At 49.4% G+C, this 22,169-nt stretch overlaps 1 protein-coding gene across 1 annotated transcript in view; it reads right to left on the bottom strand.

Annotated features, from left to right (window-relative positions):
• HABP2 (hyaluronan binding protein 2) overlaps positions 1-20,445 on the bottom strand; it is a 31,356-nt gene extending 10,911 nt beyond the window's left edge. The window contains exons 1-3 of the mRNA XM_037497037.2: positions 20,326-20,445; positions 8,260-8,296; positions 1,401-1,511 (exon numbers count right to left, since the gene is read on the bottom strand). Of these exons, the coding sequence (XP_037352934.1) occupies positions 1,401-1,511; positions 8,260-8,296; positions 20,326-20,394 (217 nt within the window). The 5' untranslated portion in view covers positions 20,395-20,445. The remainder of the gene's footprint in view (positions 1-1,400; positions 1,512-8,259; positions 8,297-20,325) is intronic.
• Between the last annotated feature and the right edge of the window lie 1,724 nt (positions 20,446-22,169).

The raw sequence follows: 22,169 nt of genomic DNA on the forward strand, positions 1-22,169 counted from the left end.
GTCAATGTTTGCAATGAACAGCAGGTGAGATGCCCCCAATGACCCACTGAACTTCGTCTCCCACCCCCAGTGGGACAGTAACTGTGTAGCCAGCCACCAGGAAGAGGAGGAAACGCACACGGCCTGAACGAGCAAGGAAAAGTGCATTCACCACATTCACACACCAGAGAGGCATTCAGGGGAGTAAGAAGCAATAGCAACGCCTCAGCCGGGCTTTAGTTGGGGCCTTTCTCATTGAGAAACTCTCCTTTTCCATCATCAGTGTTTTTCTCCTCCCAGTCTTGCTGGGAGTGCCACGGGGTCTGTCTCTGATGCTTAAGGCATTTCACAAGCCTGGAGACCTCCCCTACTCCCAGTGCCCAGGGGTGGAGGTCAGGAGTGGGAAAGAAAACCCACCCCTAATGAAACACAAGCTTTCTGAACATCAGGCAAGAAGACCAAAGGCAAGAGGGTGACAGAGAATTGACGGTGAGAAGGAAATGACCCAGTGGCCTTCATCTTTCTTCAACTACTTGTTCAGTTAGATTTTGTCATATTTCATCTGTGCCTTTGGCTTTTCATGGTTGCCTGAATGGATCGTCCCTTGGGGAATTCTTTATCCTTCTGTTCACACACATTGTTCTTTGGTTCAGGAACCAGGATCCCGGGGCCTGGCTCTTGTTTTGATGGTCCCTTCTGATGTTCCCCTGGTGCCCTGTATCTTGGCCCTGCCTTCCAGGCCACTTCGCACAGTTACACAGCTTTTATTCCCGCTGCTGAGTGCCTTCCCTTCCTTCTGCTGCCTGAGTCACATGGCTTCGCTTGGGCCCAGCTTCTCAATTTTCCTTTCTGTCCCATTGCTCGGGTTAAGAAGTCATGAAAACAAAAACAAGGGTAATGGAAGCACATATATGTGAGTACACACACACACACACACACACACACAACTGTGCAAAGCTGCTAAAGAATAAAAAGTGAAAGAAAAACATAGACAAGTGAAAAGGAAAGGATTCTGGCCTTATGCACGCTCAGATTCTTCTGCAGAATTAGGATCTATCTCCCTGTCATCAAGGCTGTGGGATGATTTTGAACATGACTCCTACTCACAGTGTCAGGAGACCTGGATAGTGATACAGTAACTCTCTCTAGGACCCTGGCTAAGTCCACTTCCCTCGTGGTGTTCCTTGTTCCGTCTGTCGCTTGAGGGTGGGAGAGACTGATGCGGGAAGAGATTGATGGTTCCTGAGAACCACACTAGTCCTCACAGTGTTTGATTCTAACTGAAGAGAAGTCAGACTATGTCATTTTTCTGATAGCTATTTTATGATGTTGGCCAGGGAGAACGAAGAAAGGCCCTTCATAAACCCCCTCCTGGGGTGTTGGCACCTGTCAGAAGCCCCCCAAGTCACTTCAATACCTACCATCATCTTCATAGTACCAGTCGGGGTTGTCAGAGTAGGTGGGTGGGCTGCTGGTGCCCTCTTCCTCGTAGTAATACTCCTGGCTGTAGTCTAAGGGGCTGGGAGTCCAGTCTGCACAGGTGCAACAGGACAGAAGAAACTGTAATCACTAGACCCAAATAAGCCAGCATTTTATTTTGCTGAACACCTTCCCCCACCCCCTGAAGATTTCAAAGTCTTGCTGGAGGAATTGTGTGCCTTGCCAGCTCTCCATACTGTTGAGTACTAGGCATTATGAGGTTCATTTAGGGGAGGGTTATGACCCAGCACGGTGAGTCAGCCTTCGATAGGGTCAGAAGCACCAGGTTGGAAATGGGGATAAGTCAAGTTCTGGCTTCCAACTAACTGGGCCCTTGGACAAGCCAATTGTGCTGTGAGTGCCCTGGTTTTCTCATCGGTAAATACCAGGAAGATGATTGGGTCTTCAGAGCTCTAGGTGGGCTCTGCTGGGGCCAGGTCCAGGGGCACTAACATGACTTGTTGGGTGGTTCTATGAATGACATTTCTCAGTGGAGCTTTATTAGTTACCATAACTTAACAGAGTTAAAGGAAATCCTTACCGCCTTCTGGCCGTCACATCACACTGCTCCTGGTTGTGTATTTAGAGTCACCTAAGAGTATTTATTGAGCTTCTATTATGTGCTAAGCACTTCACATTAACCATCTTTTTTAGTCTCATAAAAATTCAGGAGTCGTGTTATTATCTCTACTGAGGCTGAAAAAGGTTAAGTAACTTGCTCTCTGCCACATCACTAACAAAAGGCAGGATGTGAGCTAAGGTGGTTTGTCCCCAGTCAATCACCAACTGCACAGGCTTGACCCCAATTCTCATCTTCTTCAATGGCCTTATTGCCTCAGGTATCTTCATGCTTACCCTTGGGGAAGGGGTCCAGCCATCTCCACTCAATACCCGTCTGCTAATTAAGAATCACCCAATGACAAGCTTGAGAAGTTTCACGGTCTTGTCTGCTGAAGGGCAGCAGTGTCGGGGCTGGCCGTGAGTTGAGAACCTCACACAAGGCCAGTCCATCGGGAAGAATGTGTGTAAGACTGGACCCCAGCACTTTGTTTTCTGGCAGCTGGGAAGCTCTATGGCTCAGGGAGACAAGTTTAAGATTTGAAGAAAGTTGGGTTGACTCTGCTCTCTTCAGCTGGCGGGAGTGTGGCAAGTTGGCAAGTTGAAGCTATAAGGAAACTGTCCTGAGATGCATATGATAATGAGGCAGGAGCAAATGCAGAGAATAAACTTGAAAGGCTCTCCCGCAGTGCCAGCTGATGGCTTGGAGGATGGCACTTTACCTCAGCCTGATTATCAACCACATTATCTCACTCAGTTCTCAGTCATTCCCTTATAGTCTTTATCTCTTTGGCTTTTGAAAAATCGACTTTTGCACAATGGCTGTTTTATATTTCCTATTAAAATGGAACTATCTTTTTATTTCCTTTTTGAATACGCCAACTCCGGTTCCTTGGCAAAGTTTCACCTCATTTATCACAGTGTCAAGTCAAGACTCCCTTTGCTTGCTCATTATTTCTCCCGAGCTGCTTTTCCGCACTATGAAAATGCTCCCGGAGGAGGCCACCTTTGCAGGGATGAGGATCTAGGTGGAAGATAAGGCCATTGTCTTCTTGGAGCAAATAAAGTTTCTTTCCATCTAGCTTGATAAAGCAGAGAAAGGGTGAAAAAGTGAGCAAAAATATTTTTCTGAGTTTGACATGAAAGATTTCAAACTGACATTTGGAGAGACAGTGGGTCTGGTGATGAGTTGATTCCATCATTTCTTTCTTTTTTCTTTGGAGAATTTATTTTGTTTTCCTAACAGGTGTTTTTAGATAAGTGCCTTTACATGGGCAATAATTTCTCCCACAGGTTGAGGGTCAGACTGACCAAACTTGGCCAGCCTGTTAAGAATCACCCCCTTCGCAGATATTTGGAAACAGGAAGGTTTTCACATAGATGGATGGCGTGACTTTTCCAGGTGATGCAGGATTGTTGAAATGTCTGTTGGAGGATTTTGATTCTCATCCAGCCCTATTAATAAGGTTTGCTCATCTTAGTGAAGTGAAAGAGAATAAAACATACAGGCTTTGAATCATGCTCCTGTTAAACAAGGTGCTAAGCCCTGCCATTCCCCAGGGCCCAGAGCCCTTGTTTGAGGTGTGCAGAAGCAGTAGAGGCTTGGTGGTCCCAGATCACCAGGTGCCACCCAGTTGGAGGGGTTTGCAAGGGAAGGCACCCAGATCCCTTGCTTTTGGGATGGCTTTTGGGATAATTCAAGATTGCTTTACAAGGGCATCACTTGGGAACATTTCTCCACATCCAAACTTAAAACTTATTTTGTTTTTTCTATTGTTAGCACCTTACCCCATGGGCCATGTAAAAAATGCCCCCTGAGAGGAGCCAGGTGTACCAGGTGCAGGAAGGCATTGCAAGTGGAGAGTTCACTAAAAGGAGTGGGTTATGACCTCGTCCTCAAAGGATCCATAATCTAAATTGGGTGGGACACAAAAGTCAACCAGGGAGAGAGATGTAAATGTGGAAAGAGGTCAGGGAGCTAGACATGGCTGAGTCTAGGTCCAGTAGCCTCAAGTTCCACATAGGAACTCAATCAGATGAAAAACGGGCTCCAATTCTCCACCCCTCCCTGGAGCCACATCTCTTGCAATGTGACTTCACAGCTCAGTTCCCCAATTCTTGAGTCTGGACTGGCCTTGGGGTTTGGGTCAACTGTATATGGTGGAAAGACATGTGTCAGCAACAGAGCTGAGCCTCAAGAAGTCCTATGTGTTTCCTTTCTGTGAGGCCTGTGACTGTCATGCCAACAAGTTAGCCTAATCTACAGGAAGATAAAAAAACATGCAGGTAACAGCAGGTCCCGTGACCCCAACCAAGGCTCCAGTCATATGAAAAGTAGAGACTCTCTACTGGCTGATGCAGACACGAGAAGGCCCAGCCACGACCAGTAAGCCTGGCCCAGACCAGAAGGACCACGTGGCTGAACCTAGTCTAACCCAAAGCTCAACCCAAGCAAGTCTAACCCAAGGCTCAACCCAAAGCATTGAGACTAAACACATGATCAATGGTTTAAACCACTGAGTTTGGGTTGGTGTATTAGGCGATGCTAACAAAGGGACACACAGGGCTTGATTGGTATTGGGTTGTTGGAGGGCTGAGGATTTTAAAGACCAGAGCACTCTTCAGTGGCCTAGGAGGCTACAGAGTTTTAGTTCTGATGACTGGGTCTCAGCTGGGACCTCTCTCCATGCTCAGTATTCATTAGAGTCATTTCATCTGAAGTGTGTTCCAAGTCTGTACCTCTGTCCGCCAGGAGGCCCAGAGCAGTACGCATCTGCATCCGTGTATATGTCTGCATCACTGTTTCCCTGTGGCCAAGCCTCCCTTCCTCCTGGCTGGCCAGCACAGAGTAGGCACATGGCTCTGCCAGCAGCAGTGGTGTCTTCCTGGTGCAGACAAGAGAGGGGTTTAGGCCAGAAACTGTGTGATTTGGGTCCTAGGTCATTGTGAAGAAGATGTAAACTCTGGGGGAGTCTGCACTTGTCCAGCTGCTTTCCTGGCTGAAAGATTGTAGTCTGACATGAATTTGGTTCCATCAGTTAATCGTAGACACTCTACATTGGAATATAGGTTATTTGTGACTTTCTGTATATTACGGAAAAGGGGGAAGCTTTGGGGAAAGAATGGGGAAATGATCAGCAAAATTTTTGTATTAAGTATAAAAAAATTCCGTGGCCATGTCTATATATTGGAGTCTGAGTCTTGAATGGGTCAAGAGGAGTGGTGAAAACATCCTGAGTCCACACGACCACCCCAATAGCAAGTGTTGAGTATTGTCTACGTATTGGACATGGCATGAGATAAATGTGGTTGTGCGTGGTCTTATTTAACCTTCCAGTGACTCTCTGGCATAGGTCTCACTCCTGTTTCACAGAGAAGGAAACACAGGCAGGAGCAGCCGCACCCAAACCCATGTCAACCTAAACTGCAAACCTGCTGTGCTTTGCTTTGCTTTGCTTTTTTTCCCACATTGTTGGGCTGGATAATTTATTTTTTCAATTTTTAATTTTTTTTTTGAGCATTTTTATTTTATGTTCATTTTTGCACGATGTATGCATTTCCATCTTGGTAGGATCAAAACAAGGAGGGGGGGAATTATATGGGGACTTCTGTGCTTTCCAAGAGCCCCAGAGCCTCGTGTGGCTTGTGTTCCATAAACTCCGTGGCTTTAGCTTCCAGGAAGCAACAGGCTCTGGGAGATCTTTTTTATGTAGCACATGTTCCAGGTCCCTGGACCAGGATTACCGTGGTCCACACCCAGGTCTCTCACAAAAAGCCCAGAGTTCCTGTGATGGGGCTTTGCAGCTGCTCGGGTTAAAGAGCTTGCCAGATGTGTGGAACGGAACAGAAATCCCTGGAATGCTGTCCCTGTTGGCGTCATCCATCACCGTGGCAGAGACGGTTCCTCCGAGGGTATCCCCCAAGTCCCAGCCCTGTCGGCCTGCATTTGATGCTTCCAATCCAGCTGACAGGGCGAGCGCAGAGGAGACCCCGCTGGCAGGCGGCAGGACAGCTGATGGATGGGCTCAGCCCCTGTGACTGGGCAAAGCCAAGCCAGCTTTAAAGAGACATATCTGGGGACCTGCCCTGGGGACAGGGGTCTGTGCTGTGTCCTCTGCTACCCACTGGGGACCATGGCCTGGGCACCCTCTGCTCCAGCAACGCCCATGGCATGCACTATCTGCAGTAAGACTGATGAAGAAAGAAGCAGCTTTCCTGGGACATGAGCTCAGTGATTCCTTGGACACACCGCTATCTAAAGTCAGCCAGGTCTGGCGAATTCCATCAAAGCACGGTCCTGCTACCCCCAGGTCAAATTAAATCAGATATTAACTGAGGTGTTTTTTTTTTTAATACAATGTGCTCTTTGCAGAAGGCCCCACCATTACAGCCACCCCACTCCACAGCCAAAGGTTGACATTCTTTCCAGAGATGAGCTTGGGTGCCCAGCATTGGCGTGTTCCAGGGTCCCTTCATCTACTCACTAAATCGTCAGAAGTTATGGGCAAAGTTCTTCTAGCGCCCAGAATCTCAGGATGATAGATCCCGCACCCTCCACCCCCAGCCTGTGCTGAAATACCACCAGTGATGGGGAACTCCTCCTTCAACGGCTGACAGCCTGTTCAGATTTTTGGAACGACTCTGAGAGTTAGGATCAAAGCCGACTCTGCAGTCTCCGATCTATTTAATTCAAGCTAAAACCTGATGAGCCCAAGAAAGAATCCGCTCTTTTTCTGATCTCCGAGCAGTAGGCCCACCACTTAGGGTTGTTCACGTTGTTCACAGCACAATCAAGGGTGTTGTGGATGTCTTTGACAACTTTCTGGCAAATAGCAGTAAAGTGTCTTGAGGTAGAGACCCCCCTCTTGATCCCCACAAAATCTCCCTCTTGGACAAGGGGCAGGTCATCTCACTTGAAGAGAGTGTCGTCTTTGCATCTTCTAGGCTTCAGTTTCTCCCACTGTGCAGCCTCACAGCCCTGCGCAGTCTCTCTGACGCCCACGCCAAAGCTCCCCTCCCTGGAGCGTGGGGCTGAGACTAAAGAAGGGGCAGCCCCAGACTATGGACGCTCCTGGCGCCCCACCTGTGGATGCTGGTGTGGCCAGCAGGGGGTGCCCTCTGAGGGTGAGTCTTCCAGGAGCTGCCACAGGCAGTTGGCTTGAACACTCAACTCTGCTTGGGGCAATTCATAGATCTCTCCACACGTCACCCACCCTGCTCATATAAAATCGTTTAATCTAGATTGCTCTCCAATCTAGAAACATTCTCTGAACACACCGGATGGGACAACAGTCAGACGTCGCTTGCCTTGGTTGACACATGTCTGTCTGGCCATCCAGGGCTTTGGTGAGTGTCAAGCCGAATTTGGCCCAATTATCACCATCTTTGCTTCAAATAAACTCTGGACCCAAAGTTCAAGTGTGACTGCAATTTCCAAGTGCTATTTTCTTGGCTCTCGTTCTCCATGGGTGACCAGCGCAGGGGCAGGATTTGGAAGTGGGGGTTCACTTCTCTGGTCCGGAATAGCAAAGGGAGATCCACACCCAGAGACTGAGAGAAGCTGATGTAGCAGGAAGAGGCAGCCCTGCTCATCCTGGGCACAGCTGAGAGCCCCGGGCGAGGGAGCAGGAGTGGGAGAGGTGAGAGACCAAGTCCAAGTGAAGGGAGAGCAGCGGTCACTGCACTGCGGGCCTGTTGAGTCTTGAGTAAGCAGACCAGGCATCTGGGACAACAGTGGGGGTGCTGGCTGAGGCCATCAGCAGGGGGGTAAGCCCCTGCGGCCCTGACACTGTCCTCTCAGCAGAGACCTACCAGCTCCCCACCCCAGGGTGGCATGCGTTGGGTGGCCTGCCTGCAACTAGTCCCTGCTCAGTGACACCCTCACTTTCCCTCGGCCTTTGCATCTCACCTCAGCTACTAATGTGCTGTGTGGCCTGGGGCAAGTTGCTTCCCCTCTCTGGACCTCAGTGTCCTCCTCTGAAATACAAAGGGGTTTAACTGCCTCAGCAATTTTTCCCTTGGGATCCTGAGATGGGCATCCAGGGAGGGAGTGGGCAGCTGGAAAACGCGCACAGCGTTGTGTGTGCACACACTTCCAACCCCCAGGAGTGCATTTTTAAAGGGGGTTTTCTGAACCATAAGAATCCTGGGCTTATTCCAAAACTTATATGCGTGGACCCCTTTCCTCCAAGGCAGAACCAGCCTGTGGTTGGTGGGGAATCCCAGGGCGATCTGTACACTCACCTGGGTCCAGGTCTGAGGGTGAAGATATCGGGGAGAACTGGAAAAGCAAACACAGAGAAGAACAAGGTTGAGTAGGCAGAGCCAGCTGGGCACCTCCTGCATGGAGCTTTGTCATTCCTGAGGCACAGGGGCACTGGGCGCTTCTAGGGGGTCAGCTGAGGTGGGGTGGGGAGACGGGGGGCCTATGTTAAGAAAGTCCACGCCTTCCTGCACTGGCTGAGCGTGGGAAACACTGGCCTTTCTCCTCAGTGCTGACTTGTGACTTGGCACTTACAAGTCCCCTTGGGACAGCACCGCTGCCCGGGGAGAAACCGTGGGGTCGGTTGGTCAGTTACGGTGACTTCGGCGTACTGACAGCATCGCCTCAGCTGCCTCGTGGTGCATCGCTGCACTCGATCTTTGAACAACCCTAAGAGGACACATGCGTTGGTCTGTTTATAAATGGGAAAGTTGAGGCTCAGGGGTTACACCCATCTGATAGGATTAGGGTTCATGCTCAGGGGTTGCTTCCAGCAACAGCTCTTTGGAGCTGGGAATGCGCAGGTGCTCCCAACCCTCCAGCGGCTTCTCATTGCTCTTAGAAAAGTGCAATTTTCTGCCGTGCCTCTAAACTTCTGTCCATCCCCTTCCCTCGCCCTGACCCTAATCAATCTCCCTTTGAATTACAGAGGAGGACACTGAGGTCCAGAGAGGGGAAGCAACTTGCCCCAGGTCACACAGCTAGGTTCAAAATGCCCCTAGCCAAGCTCCCACTTGCTGCTCTTTGCCCAGAAAGCGCACCCCCATGACCACTGCTGGGCCTCAGCAGTGCTTGTCATCTCTCAAGGAGGCCTCCTGGACTCCCCCTATAAGCGAGATACCCTCCCCCCATTGTCTTGTCACTGTCCCCTCCTTCCCCCACCCCCATTCACCTCCTCCACGATCCACATTACAGCTTGTCCTTTGGAACTTGCTTATTTGCATGTTTTCTGTCGCACACCACTCAGCCCTCCAGACAGGCGGACCTCGCCTGCTTTGTCCCTGATGTTTTACCCTCTATGCAAGCATGGAGCTTGGTTCTCCAGGCACCCCTCAGGAAGGGTTTGGTGAATCAATAAATAATAACAGGTTTTTTTTTCTTTAATGCTGAATTTACCAGAAAAAGAAAGTTGCACTCTTTAATAGCTTTAATATTTTCACTCATTTAAGTCAAAGGCAAACTAACGCCCTAGGCGCAAACCCATCACTTATGTTTTTCAATAGAGTTTTATTGGAACACATCCCGCCCATTTACTGATTCATTGTGCAGAGTCGCTTTGAGTGGCCATGGCAGAGGAGGTGTAACAGAGACAGTGTGGCCCTAAGTCCCTTGATGACAGGGCTGCCTTCAGAGAACTGTGTCACTGGACAATTTCACCTTGGTGTGAACATCTTTGAGTGTGATGAGATGATCCAGGCTTCTACACCCCTAGTGAGGTAGAGCTGACCGCGCCCAGCATCCTGTATGGAGTCCATCACCCACCAAGGACATCCATAGGGCACGCGTGACTGCATGTCCTACCTGGCTCTTTACAGAAGTGCTCACCTCTGATGGAGAGAACAAGAGTCCTATCACTGGGCATGGTCCCTTGGGGAGCTTGGCAGCCAGAAAGCTTGGCAGCTGAGGACAATGCAAAGCATCTTCCCAGCATCCACATCCACCTAGGCACCGGCAGACTCACTTCCTCTGTCCTCCCCAGAAGTTTCACCCAGGCCTCTTTATACCCATCTTGAGAACTACAGGGATGATAGATCAGGAAAGAAAGGCCGCCACCTCACACCATGTATGGACGGCGAATACCAACAGCAGGATTTTTGACAAAAATCCTTACCCCAAATCTGTTTGTGAGGATCATGCCAGACCCAAGCTGTGGGCATCACACAAAATGACCAGCCTCAACTCTCCATGGTGCCATTACTGGGACAACTGGGATGCTTGAACACGGCGGGAGTGTTACTGCATCAACAATGGACTTCCCGAGAGTGCTATGTTGCTAAGGCTCAGCAGGAAATCGCCCTTATTCTGAGGAAAAGCCTGGCACAAAGGTGAGGATGACATGTGCCCCTTCATTGTGAATGATTTAGCCGACCAGCCCACGATGAGATGCACCAACCAGATTCATGCATGAGGGAGCGAGAGAGACCACAAACATGGCAAACTATTCATTGCTGCATCTATCTGGCTGCAGAATATTCAGTGTGTTATTGCTCGCATTTTTCTGCTTGACACATTATAAAATAACAGAATCTCAAAAGTGGAAGAAAACCAAACAAAAAGAAAATAGAGTTTCCTGGGGTGGGGGTGTCCTTTAGGTCCCGCTGGCCCTCGGGGAGCCTAAAAGAACTACCCAGCCTAGGCTGACTATCAGGGTGTCCAGGGCTGAGCAAGCCACTTGTCATTTGGACTGTGGCTGTTCCGTGGCCTCATGAGACGCCCCCAGCCCTGCTTCTGCAGGAAGTGAGACGGGGTGCGTGTTTTGTTTGAGGGTGGGCATGTGGGGAGTGGGGAGCCTGGCTAGGAAGGGCTGGTTCAGGGCTCAGAGGTGTTCCTGGGCTGAGGCGCTTGGATAAGGAGCACGTGAAGTGCATCCATCTGGGCTGGGGTGCTGGGGAGGCTCCACAGAGGGGCATGTGAGAGCCCCCAGGACAAATGTCACCCCAGTCTCCCTCCTGCAATCTTATCCTCATCACAGCCTGTCAGATCAGCTCTGCTTTGTCTTCATTTGCTCCAAGGAGCTTGTCAGACTGGCAGGGATTGACCCTCCCTACGTTTCTGCCCAGCCCTGAGGAGAAACCTGAATTCTCCTATTAGCTGAACGCACGGGCCAGGCCTGGCCACCACCAGGCATGAGAAGTGGTCAGTACAGGAGGGAGGACTTCGGGGAACATCCTCAGGCCCCAACTCAGAACACAGGCTACCGGGAAGCTCTCCTGGGCCGGAGAGCCAACTCTCAGGGCTGGCAACCCGAGGGACCGCCAGGTGCTGTGCTGCTCACGACCAGCAGGTGGCAGACGTGCCCTTCCTAGAATCTCAAACTTGGAAGAAAACCAAACCAAAAGAAAACAAAGTTTCCTGGGGTGGGGGTGTCCTTCAGGCCCCGCTAGCTCTCGGGGAGCCTAAAAGAACTGCCCAGCCTAGGCTGAATATCAGGGTGTCCAGGGCTGAACAAGCCGACTTATTTCCTTAATCACTTGGGCCACCCCAGAGACAGGCAGCGTCCGCTGTGGGCTGGATGTCTGGGGGACTCTAGGGGAGAGGCCAGGTAATCGTTGGCCTTTTATGCCAACCTGTACCCTAAAACTAACCTGGATGATGGCAGGGATCAGGTGGGAAAGATGAATGCAATATTTTGCCTCATTTCATCCCATTATTCCATTCAGTTTTTTCACAGAAACAGGGAAATGACAGAAGAACTCTTTCTTCCTGGCACTTGCCAATCCTAAAAGGAAGATAGATGCAAATGAAGGCAGAGGAGGAGAGAACTCAGACCTCTGCTCACATTTGTAAGAACTGCAGAGTGCCAGGGACTGCACTCAAGGATTTGTATGTATTTCACCTTATTTATTGCACATAATACTTGATAATTGAGGTGCTATAAGGATGTCCTACTTTGAGGTGAGAACACAGGTTTGCAGAGAGTAAGTTGCCCCAAGAAACTCAGCTTGTAAATGCTGGGGTCAGCCCACGATGGAGGTGCCTTTCCCCAGAGCCCTTGCCCTGGAGCCATTGCTGCCCGGGACCAGGGGTTGGGGTTCACGAGTGTTGTTCTGAAAGGGCAGGCAAGAAGGGAACAGAAGAGCTGCCTCACCCCACAGAAGGCAGGGATGGAGCCAGATGTAGAGGCCAGCGCTCCTGTCCTTAGGAAGTTCTATGAAAGACCTGTCCAGGCCAGCCCAAGCAGGAGCCAAAGTGGGCCCCTGGGCCTCAGAGGCTATGGGGGAGGGAAAGGACAAAAGTCAGCTGGCGCCTCGGCCAGTCCTCTGTGGCAAACACATCTCAACAAACATCTCCGCCCAGATCAAAAGGCAGGCAGGCCGCTGCCCACATGCTCGACCTCCAGCATTCCTGGTTTCAACTGGGTCAAAATCACACTATGGTCTCAAGGGCCCCAGTTCCTCCTACAGGGCTGGAAATGGCTGCTTCTCACACATGGGACGAGCAGGAGATTCAGACACCCCTTTGCATCCAGCTGTTGGACCCCTTCTCCACACTCAGGGTATCTCAGGGGTCCGTGGCTCAGGAATCTGGCCATCCCCTCTATTGCCATCCCCCAATGATGTTAAGCTCCCCCCCCCCCGCCCCAGGCACCAGGGAGAGGGTCTCAAGGTCTGGTGTTTTCTAGGCTGAGGTTGGCAAGTAGGGAAAGCAAGGAGGCACAGAGACAGGATCCTGTGTCCCTGAGAATTACTGATTGCCAGTGTCATCTCCTTGGGGGTGGAGGGCACTGAGGTCCAATCTAAGGTGTCCCGTCTTCAATCGAATGATTATTTCAAGTTCTTCCTTCTCCTTTCAGAATTCTAAACATTTTGGTAAACAAAAAAACAGAGGCTAAAAGTCTAAGTTGTTGATTTCCAGGAACTAACTGACAGAAGATTCAAGAAGGACTAGGGAGCAGTGGAGGAAGGCCAGACTAGCCCTGTCCTTTAGGGGCCAGACACCTGGTTTAGAATGAAAGTCTCAGAAAAACCTTTTGCCTGGTAGGTAGATGCGGACTCCCCTCCCAGCCACCGCTTCCTCCACCCTTCCTGCATGTTCCACCATAAGTGGTGGTAGACCAGATGTTCCCCACCACCAGGGAAGGATTGCGTTCCACCCAAGGGTATCTGGGGAGGAGGGAGCTCTCCTCAGGGCCAGTGAGGCTCCAACTGCTGGGCTGGAAGATGAGCCAGGGATAAGAGAGCTCAGCTCAGCAGGGCCAGTTCCTGGGCAGAGAGTGCAAGGTCAGGCTAAAGAGTGGAGGTGACACTGGACAGGGCTGGAAGTGTTCCCATCGCCAGCCCCACGGCTGACTTTGGTGCTCCTCCCACTCTAACTCCAGCTGCAAATATAAGCTGAGTCATGAGATCCTCACGTGTGCAAAGCCACTCAGTTCTTTTTTCTTTAAATTGTGGTGAAAGATATACAACATCAGGGTTTTCCATTCAGCAGGGTTAATTATATTTACGACGTGTGTAACCATCGCCATTGTCTATACCCAAATCTTTTAACCATCCTCAACATAAACTCAGATTAAACAATGATTTCCCCTTTCCTCACTTCCTCCTCATCCTCCCAGCCCTGAGCCAGCTCTATTCTACTCCCTGTCTATGAATCTACCTCTGCTAGAATCTCCTAGAGTGGACTCAAGATGTTTTGCCCACCGTGACTGGATTTATTTCACTTTGTAAATTATTATTATATGTCACAATCCTATCCCTTTTATGGCTGAATCACATCCCACTGCTTAGTCTATGGTGCTTCGTAGTGGTTGATGGGCACTTGGGAGTTTTGACTAAGGCTGCTATGGACATGGGGTTTTGAGCGTCCGTGCCAGTTGTTGATTTTGGGGGCATCTTCCTAGAAGTAGAATTTGCTGGGTCCAATGCGTTTCTATGTCCAGGAAGTCGAGGAACGACCGTGCTGGTTTCCACAGCAGCTGCCGCATTTCACACCCAGCAGCCTTGCACGATAGTCCCAGTTCGCCACATCCTCACCATCACTTGTTATTTTCCATTTCTTGAAATTCTACGCATCCTACTGGGTGTGAAGCCATGCCATTCCGCCCTTTTAATCACGAGGCTCTCGCCTCTCTTGTTTTGTTTGCAGTACACAAGCATGGGGCTATCCCAGGTCTGGTGGGGTCACTCTGACTTGGTTCTAATCTGAAACCCCAGGCAAAGAGGGAAGGTCCTAATGGGGAAACTTGGAGCCAAAGGAGAAAGATCTCATCAGTGATCCCTATAGGTGGGTTTCCTTCTGGGGAGCCTGAGTGAAGCTAGGAGGCCTGGTTAGAGGAGCTGGCCTGGATCCTTCATGCAAAGGGGAGGGAGCTGAGGTCCAGTGGTGTTACATGGATCCTATAAGGACATGAACTGATCAGAGTGTTTTTAAGTGGTACCAAGCGATTCTGGCTCAGCCATACCTTGGCCACACCTCTCTTAGGCATGGAGCTCCCAGCCAAGGAGACTCATGTGCCCATCTTTGCTCCTGTGCAAGCTGTTGAATCATGCTGTGCCTCAGTTTCCCCAATTGCAAAAGTCAGAATACTCTTACCCAACTTGATTAAGGGATTTGGCTGCTCAGGGGGAACACAGCATTTGCCAAGGATTACTCTACCTGGTGAGAAATATCAGTACAAATGGGTCATCCGAGGAACTTGGTGCAGGGAGGGCTGAAGGTTGGGATGTGAGACTATCTGGGATAAAGAGACTTGATAAAAACTAACCCTAATTTCTGGAGATAATAATACACATGCAAGGCCATTGAAAAAATAAATGAACAAATAAAACAGGACAGCGATGCATCTAGGCACTAAGATGAGCGGGATGGACCCCCACATTAGCCTTCTGGACTAATTGGCCTCAGGGAGCAACTCCGGTATTCAGAAAAGTCACTTCCCGTGGATGGAAACCAATGTTTTCCAAGGTGTGGAGCGTGTGGGTCATGACCCACTGGTGGCGCCCACGCTGACTGTTGCCTGGCCGGGTGACAACACCAAAACACAGCGTGAGAAAGTCACCCCTTCTCAGTGGACTGTCCACCCTTCTAGGCCCAGCAAGAACACACTCATGGTGCTCAGTGTCTTTCCTCATCTCCCCTTCTGCTCTCCCCTCCTAGCAGGGAGAAGGCAGAGTATGGTCTTTTTAGTGTGACACAGTAATAGCTGAGATTTCAGTGACATCCCTTTATTTTCTCTGATTTTTCCATGGAGAGTTGTGCTAGTTTCCCTTAAAAATAAGCCTATGTAGCTAGAAAAGGTGGGTCTCTTTAACAAAGGTATTAAGAAAGGAGCTGACTTTGGCAAACTTTCTAAAGATGGATTCATGAATTCACAGATTCATTCATGACTTTGGTTTTAAAAACATGGACAGCATTGCTAGCTCTCTAGCAAGACTGTCCTTCTAGTTTGGAAAGAAACCCTGCAGGGGCTGCTGGAGGAGCCACAGGGTAGGAGTTACTTCCCCTCCTGCAGGAGGCTGGCATCTGAGGCCGTGGCCCCTCTGACACCTCCCCCACCTCTGCCCACCAGCCAAGTGGAACAGCCTCGTTTATTCAGGGAGCACCTGGCATGGCGATCTATACACACCATGGTGGCCACAGGCACGGCCCCAGGGGAGGAGACCTGGATTCAAAGCCCTGCGCTGCTTAAGCTCCTGGGGCAGGTTCTGTGACTTCTCCAGAGCTTGGTTTGTAAGCTTCTTCTGTGTGAGTTCTCTAGGGCTTTGTCACATGGGCGTGACAGGGTCCTGACCTACAAGGTGGTGGGGATGCCCTGGTAAGAGAGCAGATGCGCCTGACATGGTAAGGAGGTCAAGACTCAGTAAACTCAGGAACTGCCTCCTGCTGGGATGGTTCCGCTCTTGCCATGAGTTTTCTTTTTCTGCAAATCATAGAGTGATTGAGGAGCCTCCCTCAGCACAAACTCTTCCTGGAACTTAGTTGTCGGGTCACAGACACGTCACAGCAACCCTCTCTCCCACCCCACCCCCATTTCTCCTGGGATCTTTGCCAAGTCCTAAGCCAGGAAGGCTTGTTATATTAATTATGAAGAAAGAGCATGTTTTATTTAAAATCCCGGCTGCCAAATAGGCTGCCATGTTATTTCTCTGTGACAGCAGAATTGCTTTTGCATTTAGGGAACCCTAATGAATTTAAAATATAAAAATATATCTGTGCCTGTGCACACACGACTCCCTGCAACCTGATTTCCCTAAATGCCACTGTACACTGCCGATGCTAATGAGCTGGACTTGCCCTTAGACTTGCCTTCATCTTTCTTTTCTTCCTTCCTTCCTTTTTTTTTTTTATTGCTAGGAAGTTGTAGGGAAAGGCAGGCCCTCTCTTTTCCTTAAGACGCGGTGTGGATTACAGCAGGAGAGAGGGGTGTTTCTCCCGCCCCAAAGGAGACTTGGACATTCTGGAATATGGAAGCTTTAGAAAGAGTGGCTGGTATCTTGCTGTCAAAGACCTTCTTGGTCCTGGAGCCCATGCAGCTTGGATGCTCCGGTTATCTTCTGCTAAGCCCACTTGTTCGCCTGCCCCAGTACTTCACCATCCATGGTGTTTCTGAACAATAACCAATCTCTCCTCTCTTCCTGCCTCTCTCTGTAGCTTTCTCACTCCAAGGTAGAGCCAGAGAGGCATATACATTAGTCAAACAGAAAGGGTGTGGACAATAGAAAGGCGTGGGGACTGTGGATCTGGGAGGCTGTTTCTTTTTTTAAATTTTATTTTATACATATTTTACATCATTCTGCATTTTTGTACAATGCATGCTTTCTCCTCTCAAGTGTAGTCCCTGTAAAATTCCCACCACCAATTCACCTGTCACCATCACCAGAGTCCCTTGTGCTGTTCCCTCCCCAGTTTTGATCCTTCTCCCTACGCCCCCCCTGCAGAATGTCTCTAATTTATAGTTGCCTGTTGATTTTGTTTTTGAATTTATTATACTTATTTCCCCCCACCCTCCAGATTCCTTATTTTGTTCCCCTATATTCCTGAGAGGCTAATTCTCTCCCAAAATTGGAAGCAGTAGATCGTCTCCTTGCTGTCCTGAAAGAGCAACAGCTCGGTGTTACCAAAACGCCTGGTTGTCAAGAAAAACTAGAGACTTGTATTTTTACATGAAGAGTTCTGATTTTCAAATGTCACCAAGCAATTACAAGGAAATTAAAGTACTCTTCAGGCTAAGCGTCCACCTGCCAAATAAAACTTAGGCTGTGAACGGAATGAAATCCACACTGCCAATTGCAACCTCTGGTCTATGCAAACAGGCTGGCTGCTCTTACCTGGGAGAATTCTAAGATCTTGGGTTGAAAAGGTCCAGAAATGGGAGCAAACAAGCATTTTAATTGTGAGGTCCCTTGTTGGGGAGAGGGAGGGTGTTGTCTTCTCTCCTCTCTGTAATGAGCAGAAGCTGGCCAGGCCAGACAAGCCTTCTCCTCTAGCTCCTGACCCTGCAAGAGGTCTAAACCACCTTAACGACCACAGCAAGAAGTGACACTAAGCCCTGGGGGTGGCATGCACCCTTACACATGGAGTGGGTGCCTGGACTAGTAGGAATACCTATGGATCTGCGTCTCAATCCTGCTGCGAAGGTCGTTTAACATGCCTTGGCTTGGTTCTCATCCATAAAACGGGGATAACCATCAGGACTGAGCTGAAGGCACTATGAATGATTCTCTGGAATTCACAGCCATATTACCTGATCTACACCTCTTGGGAGAGAGGGTATCTGAATGACTATGTTGAAAATAAGCCCAAAGAGACGCCATCATCAGGTCCCCTCAACCCTCTGTGACCTGAACTCATGGGAATGCGTCGAGCATCTTCCCAATGAGCAGTCATCACAGGCCCTGTGCCTGCTTCTCTCAAAAGTTTCGGAGACACATGAAGTCCATTACACGCCACTCAGCAGACAGACAGGCAGATAGCATGCCCCTGTCCCTACAGGAGGGAAAGACCAGGCTCCTGAAGCTCTGGGGACCAAAGAAATCTCATCCTTAGCCAGGACCCAAGGCAAGAAACCTCAGTTGGACATATAGACCCCAGCTGGTAGGCTAGAGCTCAGCTCTGCCACTTCCCAACTGTATAGCTAGAGGCCAAGTGTCCAAGCTCCCTCTCTATAAAAAAATGGGAACAAAGACATAAGTATCTACTTCTTAGAGTCCTTCCAGCAATGAACTTCTCAATCCATCCATCAAAATCTCAGAGCCTGGCACACACGATTACTCATTAAATGGTAAGTGTTGGTTATTATTTTTAGCTTTGTGGGGCAGAAGAGACTGCCCAGCCCATCTGGCTATGTGGCTCCTTCTCCCCACCAATGATGCCCCAAACTCTCCAAAGCATCTGAACAAGTTGGCCACTTTCCCCTGGATGTCTGTGTGCTGGCCTGTGGAACACGAGTGAGCCGCCTTCCCAACCACCTGTCTAGTCCACATCTGGGGTAAGAAAACATTCCAAAGCTCTGAATCCTCTCTTTGGAATTGACTAAGCTCATTGCCTAAAGGCTAATTCTTATAGTTTCTCTTTTATCCATTATTGACTTATGATTTCATTGCTAACCCAAAAAATTCACTGGGGGTTGCAAAGAAGGGATTTGGGGGGACCATTATCTTTTGGTGAGGATCCTCAAACAGACTGCATCATTTCTCCTAGCCCATCAGGTTTAGGATCTCACTCTCCCTATGCTGGAACTTTCTCCGGGTCTTTATGGGCTCTAATTATTCCCACACCTTTCTCTAGCCTCTTCTGGCTCTTGGCCCCAGACATCAGATGAGCAGCCAGATGAAGTAGGGGGCTGGCTTACAATTTGTAACTGCAGCCACTCCACACATACACAAGTCAACTTTGGAAAAGAAAACTCTTTCAGAGCAAGTTGCTTAGCAGCTTAATACAGGGCTCAGGTAAGTATTGGAGCACAGCTTACGAAAGGAGGGAGAATAGCTTACAGCACTGTTGTTTTTAAAATAGAAAATCTGGAATTTAATCTGCTTATCCTGCAGGATAAGCTCTATGGAGTAAAATGGGAAATGAAATGCAAAGGTATTTAATAAGATAAAGAGGTTACGGCTGTAATTTCTGTTTCCATCCCCTGCTTATTTTCTTACCCCTCCTGCCAACAAAGGGGCGCGTTCTCTGATTTTACAGAGAAGTTGAAAATATAAGGGGAGGGCCTACCCCTGTGGCACAGCGGGTTGAGTGCAGCGTTGTGAAGCAGTCCGCAGCCTCTGCAGCATGAGTTCAATCCTCGGCCAGTCGGGGAGCTGCCCACATGGCGCAGCAGACCTCTCCTGTCTCGCCCACTGCTCCCCTCAGCAGTGTATTTCAGTAGATCTGACTGTTATGTTCCCCACTCTGTCTCTGAATCCTTTCACCCTCCCGCGCCTCTGGCCTGTACCCCAGCTTTTGTATAAATAAAAAATAAATCTTTTTTTTTTTAAAAGAAAATTATAAAGGGAGAAGAGCTAACATGTACAGAAAGCCATGAGCATTGCCTCATTGCAAATCTGTGACCGCCCCCAAATCTGAACTACAGTCACCTGGCTTGCCCTGGAGGACAGACTCAGAGCGATTACGTTGCTTGCCCAGCGCGCCTAGCCCAACTGCAGCAGAGCTGAGACTCAAGCCCTGCTCCACAGCCAGTCCTCATGCCTGTAAACGATGTCCAGTGGGAAACCCCGGGAGGCTTTATTGTCATGGGAAACCCTCTCTCGGGTACAGGTGAGATCCAGCGAACACGCACAATGAACACGCATAGTCCCCAAGGGCACACAGCGGGAGCCAGCACCCCCAAACTCATCTCTCCTGATAGAACCCCTCGATGGCACTTCCCTTTCCCACTCAGCACGACCACCCCTGGCCTCCTGCTCACCTCCCCTCCACCAAGGTCACGATGGGAAAAGAGAAAAAGTGCCACCCACAAGCTTCTCTTGACTTGCACCCACCTTAGTAAATGTGTTGCCGGTAGGAGTCTCCCTAAGGGCAAAGCTCAGTGTTTCTTTCCCGAGTGGGTAAGTGGGCCTGTGGGTCAGCATGTGCCAGGAGTGACTGGTCGATTTCAGTGGCTCCGCCAAGGGGTCTCGGAGGCCTGTGCTGATCACAACCCACACGCTTGCCTTGGCAGATTTCCTAGTCCCACTGAACTTCGTTGGGGACTACTGTGGGAAGCCCGCTCCGGGAGGGCAGAGGGTACAGCCCATTGCCTATTTTCATGGCCGTGGCTGCTAAGCAGCACCCGTGTTCAGGCCTGCATCAGCGAGATTCCTCGTTTCTCCTTTCTCAGCTGCTTTGGTCCTAATAACCTCAGCATCTCGCAAGTACAGATATTTGGAAAGAACACTTACCCCAAAGGCTGCCTTTCCTGCCAGAACCATTATCAGCAGAACACGGAGATCGGACCTCTGGGCCCGCATGTTTGCAGTTGAGGGACTCTTGTTTTCCTCTAACTGCAATATCTTTCCTTGTTTGTGCCTTTAGGGGGGAGCGCTACAAGTCTCCAAGGATTCAGGAACAAATGAAGAGGATGCAAATTATTAACTAGGCATCAAATACTGTTTAATGTTTAATGTTTTGCAAACCAACTATCTTGATTAAACAAATGGTAACTTTGGGGCTGGGCTAATTCATGGGGAGGTTTCTTTTCTAGGGAGAAGATCGTCAAAGAAAGTTTCTGAGATCAAGACTCCCCTCCCCCCTTCGCCCCCGCCAGCTCCTGGGTGAACTTGGGGTGCTGCTGGACCTTCAACGCAGAAGACCTGATGGTTAACTAGCATCCCAGGTGCAGGGAGAAAGTCCCAGAGCAGGTGAGGCTTCTGTCACATGCCTCAGTTATTGCTGATTCGGACAGAATGCTAATAAGAGTTCTGATTCATCAAATCTCAAACAGAATTAAGGCATGGATGGGCCCCTGATAACATCACGTTTTACATTCATGAAAGATAAATTAAAGGATGCAAAACTGCTATTGACAAACATTGATTCTGGATCCTTTGAAGTATTGCCCTTGGTTGCTTGTTGGCTTCAAAAGTTTTCCTTTAAATCTCATTACATAAGGTTTTTACTTTTTAATTATTTTTTTCCCTTTCATTGGAGTCTCTCTTTGATCAAGGGGGAAATAATACCCATGATGTTCATAGTTGGGGCCAATTATTTCCTATTTACTTTGTTTCCTATTTACTGTTACTTATTTAGCAACATTGGGAGCAGGTAGGCTATAGAAAGCAAGTGTTATCTATGAACCTGGATTCTTGTGGACACATTTGATCTTGAATAGACATCCTCTCCAGTACCTGGGGACACCTGACTGCCCACAGTGACCGAAGCAAGGCCCAGGAGTCCTCCAGCCTCAGCCCTTAGTCCCAGTTCTGCAACCCTGCTGTTGACTGAGGGGCGAGCTCAACAGAGCCCCTGCTCACCCCTCTTCAATCCCTATCTGGCAACAACATGCTCAGTGCCTGCTTCCACCTTCGGAAGCCAGGTTGCTTGCTAAGTAGGGTCCCCTTGGTACCAGCCCAGGAGAGGCCAAATTCTATGCCTCAGCCAGCAGATGGGCCTTGAGGGGCAAGCCAAGGCCAGCCATTTTATTCCCTAAATACCTCCCACTACATCTCCTTCACTCCACTCATATGGCCTCCACCCTATTTTAGGCAGCCATCCACACACCCCCAGTCACCACCCCCCTGTTCCTTGCAATAGACAGATTCTCATGCCTTCTACTGGAAAGTTTGTCTCTAAGGTTACCTGATCCTTTCTTCCCCTAATCCTTACTCCAGCCCTCACCCTGTTCTTAACTGTAATCTGAATCCTTTTTCAGTGAGTTCATTTAGTTAACTCACCTGATTAATGCCTCTTTCAGGTCTCAGCCCAAACAGCGCTTCTGGAAATCCTGCCTGTGTCTCCCTAGCAGGGATCCAGGTTGCCACTGCCTGCCTGCTTCGCAGCCTCCTTCATAGCTGACTCTCACCCTAGGTGGTTTGGCTCACCACTGAATTCCTGGCCTGGGTGCCTGACACTCACCTGGCCCGTGCCAGGTGCTGGAAAGGACATTGTGAATGAATGAATGACAAATAAATCACCACTTTATGAAAGTGATGGTTAGATGCTTCCCCATACAATTGCAATCCCCCCATTCTGACCCCAATCCCTCCCCTCCCGAGTGTCTTTGGTTCATAGTTTTTGTTGATTTTGA

The sequence above is a fragment of the Talpa occidentalis genome, unplaced genomic scaffold, assembly GCF_014898055.3.
Source record: "Talpa occidentalis isolate TD23 unplaced genomic scaffold, MPIMG_talOcc4v2.1 talOcc4.8, whole genome shotgun sequence".
In the NCBI taxonomy this organism is placed as follows: Eukaryota; Metazoa; Chordata; class Mammalia; order Eulipotyphla; family Talpidae; genus Talpa; species Talpa occidentalis.